This window comes from Condylura cristata, unplaced genomic scaffold (genome assembly GCF_000260355.1).
Source record: "Condylura cristata isolate star-nosed mole 26May11 unplaced genomic scaffold, ConCri1.0 scaffold00010, whole genome shotgun sequence".
NCBI lineage: Eukaryota > Metazoa > Chordata > Mammalia > Eulipotyphla > Talpidae > Condylura > Condylura cristata.
The window spans coordinates 34577977-34586960 of NW_004567111.1; the positions used below are offsets into that span (position 1 = coordinate 34577977).

General features: G+C 40.6%; 1 protein-coding gene across 1 annotated transcript; it reads right to left on the bottom strand.

Annotated features, from left to right (window-relative positions):
* Positions 1-6096: 6096 nt before the first annotated feature.
* On the bottom strand, positions 6097-8536 carry KBTBD6 (kelch repeat and BTB (POZ) domain containing 6). Its single transcript, XM_004680121.2, has one exon. The coding sequence runs from the start codon at positions 8408-8410 to the stop codon at positions 6278-6280; it is 2133 nt and encodes a 710-aa protein (XP_004680178.2). The 5' UTR covers positions 8411-8536; the 3' UTR covers positions 6097-6277.
* Between the last annotated feature and the right edge of the window lie 448 nt (positions 8537-8984).

An 8984-nucleotide genomic window follows, 5' to 3' on the forward strand; every position in this document is an offset into this window, starting at 1 on the left:
GAAGTACACTGCTGAGGGGAGCAGCGGGCGGGTCAGGAGAGGTCTGTCGCGCCATGTGGTCACCTCTGGGGCAGGCAGGAATGGAACTCATGCGAAAGTGGCCTCAGCTTTTCAGTGCAGTGCTATAACCCGCCACCAGGGAGGGCCCTCAATGCTCTGTTTTTTATTTTAGGAAATTGAAACTTCCCATGACACAAAGCCAAAAAATTGCTCATGATCTAGAAAACCAATACACAGTCTATGAAACTTTATTTACTCAAAACAAAATGAAATGTCATTGTCTTTTCTGTATAGAAGACTTCAGGGAGCTGCCTAAATCCTTCTGGGTTAGGAAGCTTGTTGATTGCAATAACCCTTAGGACTATTATCATGGCCATGTGATAAAATCTGGTCTGACATAAAATGCAGATAATGCTATTTAACTTCATATCCTCTCTTCCATTCTATAACAAAGAACCCCTGAATTTTATAAATTTTTAAAGAAGTATTTATTCATACAGAACTGGGGTACAAGCCAGAGGTTCAGGGGTGGTGAGAGGCTTTACCAGAGACAGAGTGGGGAGTAGAACAGCAGATTGACAAAGTACACTCAGTGCTGAGGGGAGCAGCAGGGGGTTTAGGAGAGGTCTGCCACACCATGTGGATCACCTCTGGGACTGGGGATCAAATTCACACTGAAGTGGCTGCGGCTAGCTTGCACTGTTGCGTCCTAATCTGCTGCACTACCAGGGAGGGCACAGAACCTCTGAATTTTAATGAGATGCATGTTGACTAGAATAGAGACTACCTATCTCAAGCACCCCTGCAGCTATAATCTGGCAAATATCAGGTAACTGAAAGCAATATGCATTATTTCCCTTACAGGGAGAGGTCAGGCTCTCCCCTTTTCTTCCCTTTTTGATAGCTGGAATGTGACACAGGGGTCACCAGTTTAGAATATATACAGACAGAGCAATATACAAGGGAGAGCAGGAACACAGTAAAATCTGGGTTTCAGCTGATTTTCCAGATGAGAGGTGACAATGGTTAACCTTCCACATGAGAAAATTATCATGTAAACAACTCCTGGGTTTTTATTACATACAACCACACCTATATTCTAGTTGAATACAAAATAAGAGAAAACAATATCCCCATTACATCTTCTCTGTAAAAAACCAAAAAATCTCAAGACATTTGGACTCTAGAACAGGCTTTGCCTGATGCTAAATTTTTCCCTTAAAATGTGCAAAAAGACCCTCCCTGGTGGCACAGCGGGTTAAAGCACAGCACTGAGAAGCTAAAGCCACTTCCGCATGAGTTCAATTCCCGCCTGCCCTGGAGGTGACCACATGGCGTGGCAGACCTCTCCTGACCTGCCCGATGCTCCCCTCAGCAGTGTACTTTATAGATCTGCCTGTTCTGCTCTCCACTCTGTCTCTGGTGAAGCCTCTCACCGCCCCTAAGCCTCTGGCCTGTACCCCAGTTCTGTATGAACAAATAAATAAATCTTTAAAAAAAAAAATGTGCAAAAATTTTGGACCCTCCCTGGTGGTTCAAGGGGTTAAAAGCGCAGCTCTATGAAGCTATCTGCTGAAGCTATCAGCAACCACTGCAGCACAAGTTTGATCCCTGGCCAGGGAGGTGTCCCACAACGTGGCAGACCTCTCCTGTCTTACCCACAGCTCCCCTCAGCAGTGTATTTTCAGCCGATCTGCCTTTTCTGATGCCCACTGTGTCTGATGAATCCTCTTAGTCCCCACCACCCAAACTCTGGCCTATACCCCAGTTCTTGTATACATAAATAACACTTTTTAAAAATGTGCAAATTGGCCCTCCCTGGCGGCACAGCAGGTCAAAGCACAACTTTAAAGCACAAGAAGTTTAAGCTACTTCAGCATGAGTTTGATCCCCGCCCTAGAGGTGACCCAGATGGCACAGCAGACCTCTCCTGCCCCGTCCGCTGCTCCCCTCAGCAGTGTACTTCATTGATCTGCTTCTTCTGCTCCCCACTATGTCTCTGGTGAATCATTTCACCACCCCTGCACCTCTGGCCTGTGCCCCAGTTCTGTATGCATAAATAAATACATCTTTTTAAAAAAAAAAAAGTTCAATTTTTTAAAAATATAATAGTTTTACTTTTACATCATTTTGAACTTTTTTTTCATCTCAGTTGTAATCACCGTGGGTTTCCCATCACCAAGTCATCCATGTGCCATCACCATATTCCCGTGCACTTCCCTCCCAGCCTCCAACCCCCCATTTTTGATCCCATTCCCCACTCTACCCCCAAAAAATGTCTCTGGTATATGACTGTTCATTATTCTTATTATTTTCTCGCCTGGTCCATTATACTCCTGCTATGAGTGAAACCATCCAGTATTTTTGTTTTTCTTTCTGGCTTATCTCACTAAGCATGATCTTTCCAACTTGGATGGATCTTTCCAGCTCCATCCAAGTTGCTGCAAAAGTCATGTGTTTCTTTTTTTTGGTTGCTGAGTAATATTCCATTGTATATATGTTCATCTAAAAAAAGTTCAATTTTTAAAAAATTTTTTAAAAATAAAGTAAATTAAGGTAATACTGCTTATAGTTCATGGTCCTGGTTGTTTTCTTTCTTTAAGGCACAAAAAGCTGTTTTGGCATTCACATAGTTTTTTTTTTATTGGTATTCATACACTTAATGAATAGTTGCCCTAAATAAGTATTTCTTACTGGTGGTGTGGCAGGTTAAAGCGCTAAAGCTACTGCAGCATGAGTTCAATCCCCACCCTGGGAGGTGGCCACATGGCGCGGCAGACCTCTCCTGACCCGCCTGCTGCTCCCCTCAGCAGTCGGCCTGTTCTGCTCCCCGCTCTGTCTCTGGTGAATCTTCTCACCACCCCTGCACCTCTGGCCTGTACCCCAGTTCTGTTATGCATAAATAAAATAAAATCTTTAAAAAAAAATAAGTATTTCTAATTTCAATATGATGGTTACAGTTTCACCTCCAAAGCTAAAATTGCTTTGTAAAATGTGATTGACTCAAACTAAGTAGATTGTCTTAGGAGAAACTGTGTCAGGTATAGATGAAATGATACATAAAATCTCTTAACTTCTCTCCCTGTACTTAATTTAAACCAGATTATATCCTTAACCCTGTATTAAACAGAAGTTTATGAAACACATTCAGATAACCAATGGCTCAAAGCCAAGAGTAGATGAACCCCTTCTCCCTATTCTGCATAAAACATTACTCCATGATACTTTGAAGTTGGTAGCTTCTGTGAACAGTATCTTTTTTAATTATTATTAGATTGCTGAACCATCTTGGTTCTAAAAACTCTCTTGTTGATTCTTGAGTTTCTACACTAGTCACATTTTCTATGTTAGTTAAAATGATGAAAATGGGGTTAAAATTTTCAAGCAGATAAAATGAAGCTACTGTCAATGAGCACTATTACGTTGGCTCTGGTGAACTTAAGAAGTAATAAAAATTTTATCATTTCAACATCATGGAAATGATAAAATTATGAAGGTTTGCCTTTTTTTCCTTGTGAAAAGATCAAAGTTTTAATAAATAAATAAATCTTTTAAAAAAAATCAAAGTTTTTCCACATCCTAAACAAAATCAGGTACAATTTTTTTTCTAAATTCCTATTCTACTAGAAATGATAAAAGCAATTATAACTTAATTTAAATCTTAATCCATATTTAGACAAGCCAATTGCTAACTTAATTTCTATCTCTTTGGAAGCCCTAATGTTACCTATCATTTTAAATTAAGGAAAAATATGGATTCTTTGAACTTTCCAGGAATACAGGTACAGTATAAGTTAATTAAGGTCATTCTAAATCTTACCACTAAGTAGTTCTGCAAACACTATAGTGAAAGATGTGCTGATTAACTGGAAAATTGAGACAAGAGTTTTCCTGTAAGGGATTACAACAATGTCAGTTGTGTCATTCACTGCGCAAGCAAGGGTTATACATTTAGCAGAAACAGTGAATGAAAAGTCAAGAAGTCTGGGTTCTAGTAGCAGTTTTATTTGCAACTAATCACATACAAATCACATATCTATAAAATAATGATTAACACCTATTCCCTAATCACAAACACATCACAAAGCCAAAATTCTTCCCAGAAAACCTCTTTGTAAACAAAGATGTTAACTATTAAGCATATGTTTTAACTGAAAGATTGAAAATGATAAATTGAAAAATTTGTCATTTATAAATTGGTAGAATACTACCTTATTTCTGTAGATAGATAGATAATCTGGTTGAGATCATCACTGTCCTATTTCAATCTGACAAGATAAAAAGCAATCCACAAGAAGTTACTAAAGAGAAGTTGGCCCCCCCAAAAAATAAATAAAATAAGTAACAGTATTGTGTCAAATATAGTGCTGTAACAACCCTGTGGTCATATGGAACAAATATAGTCATAGACAACTAAAAGCATGTTTGCCTGTTTGAAGGAAAACTTATACTGCTAGGATAGAATCTTATTTTACTAAAAATGTTCACCAGGAACATTTTGTAAAATCTTCAAGTGGCCAATCAAAGTGGCTAAGAAGGGGCAAAAAAAACTTTTTGGGTCTCTCCTTTCTCTTGATTTTCATTCCTCCTACAGTATTTCATTCAAAAATTCTGCCTGAAAGCACATTCCTCTGTACTTTACCAGAGTGTAAGAAGTGTTACCATTTTGTCACTAGAGAAACACAGAGGAAGAATTATCATGTTGTTGAATGAAGATTCAGGAAGATAATTATCACCGGATATGGAAAAATTTATACACTTACAAACATGTGGTCATTTATCGTGTATAAGTATCATAAACACAGATAACCATATCTGCAAACAAACCCATAAGAGGTAAGCACTTCTGTCTTCTTCTATTAAACAACATCAGAGTTGGGTAATTTAGTCTCTCTTTCTGAACTTTCCCTTAGATATGGTGACAGAAACCAAGACTGTAGCATGGTTTACAGAGAAACATAAAACAGATACATGTACCATAATAAAATAGCTGTGTATACCATTGCGTAGGGAAATATTTTTGACAAAACATACTTTCACTACTGGCCTCAAATGCCATCATCCACTTGCCTTATTTAACTGTAAACTTTTAATACAAAAATACCTTTAAGCTGATAATAACATTTAGTAACTTACAAAACTGACAGAATATGTCAATGCCACACAAAACAGTTCTCTACACAACTTACAGTTTTAAATTCTCTGCTGGCACTTGATTTTATAGTTGATAGACACAATAACTACTTATCTCAATAAAATACTGTTCTTAGCTTATACATATTTTCACAGTCAGTATTACCTCACGAAACAGTAAAGAATAATCACATATTTTGTTGACAAATTCTCTAAGATGAACACACAAAACTGTACAGCAAAAAATATTTTATAATCACATAAGCTTTTATAAGATAATGGATAAAAATGTACACAATCATGTCCAGTGAAAAAAGTATGCCTCTGATTCAATGAAGCATGTATCAAGTATAGATAAAAAAATATGAACCTTAAAGCAGTTACTGTTTTGTCTTTAAAGGTTTTAGATAGCTGATGATTCTACTAGAATGAAATACTTTTAGATGGAGAATTGGTCATTTTTTGTAAATACACATTTTATATTACAAAATTAAAACTGAAATATATTTTGAACAGTATAATCCTGTTTTTTGTTTGTACTCCTCTGTACTTTATTCTTTCTTTGAACTTATACAAAATTATACAACAAATGAAATCACCATTCAGTCACATCAAACATTTTTTTTCCACAAAAAGAAAGGAAACTCAAAGTTAGCAAACTATAACGTATAACATATTTTGCAAAACCCCACTAATTTATAGTTTTGGAACTCTATTATACTATTCGAAAGGAAAATATATACTTTCAAAGCCTATTTAACTAATTCCTACCCAATCAGTTTTCTGTTATGAAAACTAAAATTCGTTACAGTACTTGTGGCACTACACAGTAATTCTTAATAATAAAGATTAAATTAACATAAATTAACATAAATAACATAAATAAACAATAATACATTAAAATAAATAAACATAAGTATCTTAAACAACCAAATCAGTATTGTAAATGAAACAGGTTGACTTCAGTGCTTAAATTCTTTAACATAAAACTATGTTAGTATTTCAAACAAAACTCTTTTAAGACCAAATCAAACTTTCTTTTCTCCTGAAGAATGGAAAAAGTATCTAGCTAGGCTACTTTCCAAACCAGAAAAAAATATCTTAGGGTTTCAACACATCTAGAACAAACTCTGCTTATCCCAAGTTACTGAGGTGCCACCTGTACCCACAAATCATCATCAGATAAAGAACTTGAACTTCCTGACTCTGAATCCAGCTCACTGAATCCACCTAAGTCCCATTCAGTACTAGATTCACTAGGTACCTCTTCTTCCTCTGTGAGGAAACTCTGACCAGATTCAAGACAAGAAGGATAAACACGAGCTGAGAGGCAAAAAAAGTTGGAATCAAACTGGAAGAGGCCTAATGTGGTACCTATATTAATCCACTGGTCTGCCCCAATGTCATATTCATATACTGTCACTCGATTTTTTTTCCATTGTGGGGTGCGTGAGGTGATCAGCAGTAATTTTTGGCCATGATTAATAATCCGGTAGTTGTTGGTCTCTGACACCATGGGAATATTATTTATCTGCCTCCATTCTCCTCTGACTGGATTATAGACCTTCATGACAGGGAGATCACAGATACAATAGATTTCATCATTGAAGACACAGGCTTCCTGAAAGTCATTGCGCTTGAGAGAAACACACTTCAGCCATATATTATGGCTAGGATCATAGCAGAACATGCGCTTACTGTTGAGAGCATAAAGATAGTTCTGAATTACCATTAGGTCAAAAGATATGAAAGAATGGGGTAGTGGAGCCACCAGTACCCACTGGTTCCTCTGAACACTGTAGCATTCCACTTCCTTCAATTTAACTCCAGTGATAGGGTCTCGCCCACCCAAAATGTAAATATAGCCATTGAGATATGCCACATCCATGCCTTCCCGGCACAGTAAGCGGTCTGCAAGTTGCTGCCAACTGTTCTGGGCAGGTTTATACACCCAGAGGTCCTTCCTGGGCTGGGCAGCTAGATAAATGTCATGGTCTGGAGAAACACAGACTGCTAAGGTAGTTACAGACCTAGTGTGAGCAAGGCAGGTCACAGGTGATGGCACTTTGTAAATGTCCCCAGAGTATGGGTCACAGCACAGAAAGGGATCTCTAGGGTGACCAAAGAAGATCACCATTTTCTTGGCACACACACCCAGCCTCTGGGGTGGATTTTCTGCTGCAGATACAACAGAGCTGCTGCTGGTCTCTGGCACTGGCACCAGAGACTTGCACAACATGTCACCATAACGCAGCTGCAGGGCTCCTTCGATAAGGTCAAGGCAGTACTTCTTCACAATGGTATTGGTCAGCAGCCCTTCCAGGTAAGTCTGATCCTTATCAGTGAAGTGTGCCCAACGCACACACTTGAAGACTTCTGCAGCACTGGGACCCCGCTCCTTGGGAGCTGCCTCCAACCACTGCACCGCCACATGACATACTGTTTGCTCTTGCTCTATGTTTAGACTATCTAGCCGTAAGACAGTCAGCATCTGGGCCAGGGTCAGGTCTGCCAGAGTCTCCTCCCGAATTGAACCCATCTGACTAAGTTGCTTGAAGTTGTGGGCTATAAAGGCCTGGGCTTGTGATCGGAGCTTTCGATGGCCGAAGGCATCCGCGAACTTGAAGATGGCAGTGCAGTTGGTCAGGTCAAGGCGCCGGGCTAGGAAGGAGGCACAGGCTTCCCGCACATATTCCAGCTGTAGCATGTCAGATGCCGCATAAAGGCGCTCCACGTTGGCCTCACTCAGGGACACACGACCCGTGTAGCAATAGTCCACCAACACCTCAAAGGACTCGGCGTCCACGTCGTGCATGGTCACGCTCGCCTGCTGGCTCTCGTACATGCCGCCAGTGAACATGCTCTTGAAGTAGGGACACGCGGCAGCCAGCACGTTACGGTTGCAGAAAAAAAGGCGGCCGGTGCCAGGCCCACTGCCAGGAGTGACCACCTCGATGGTCACATCACACAGCAACCGTGCGTCGTAAAAGGACTTGAGCTGTGCCAGCAGGGCGGCCGAATGGGCTGTGTCCTTTAGCTCTTCTGGGCCAGTGAAAAACGCCGATACTGTGGGCTTGTGAATTCTCTTGGGCCGCTTTCCACCGCGGGCACTGGCAAGGCGCCGAGAGCGCGGAGCCTCTTCCCGGGACTGCATGTTGGAGATGGCGGCGGGGTGCCAAGAGAACAGGTGCACGGACCGGGCTCTGGTTCCTCCTGAGCCTCCTCTCACTGGCTCTAAGCTCTCGGTGTCTCTGGAGAGACTGTAGCACGTGTCCATTTACTAATTCAGCCCCACTCCACGGTGCCACCTCCCTCTATTGCGTAGACCGTGTCTGACTCACCCTTTTCCAGTTCTGCGCCCTTTCTCTGCCTCAGCTCGCCCTCACAGGAACCGCTGGCTGGAGCCAAGAAAGCCGCTACCGCTGCGTTGGCAAAACCGGTAGGCGTCTAGGAGAACTACAGCTCCCAGGTAGCCTTTCGCGCCTCGAGGCATGCTGGGGCCCTCAGACTAATGGGTTTAGGCCACTGGACAGAGGCCGCTTTGCATAACGGGAATAGTAGTTTCAATAATATCGCGAGATAGTGGCCGTTCATTGTTCAAGCTGACGGAATTAAAAATCGGTAATTCTCCTCGATTTGGTTTTACGGTTTCGAACCTTGGGTTCAGAATCCGCATTAGCCGCCTGTTCTGTATTTATCGATCGTTTGCCTTCTCTGTCAGAACTATGTCCTGTTTCTAAAATATGAGCAACTGTAGTATCAGAGCGTTACGTGAAGATTGAATAGGAAAAATTACGTCAGATACTACTCTAAATATAGAATATTAGACTAATTAATAAGGTATGTTCGCG

Bases quoted from the DNA above. Each gene is read 5' to 3' on its own strand.
- KBTBD6 (XM_004680121.2), bottom strand. From the start codon at position 8,410: ATGGACACGTGCTACAGTCTCTCCAGAGACACCGAGAGCTTAGAGCCA.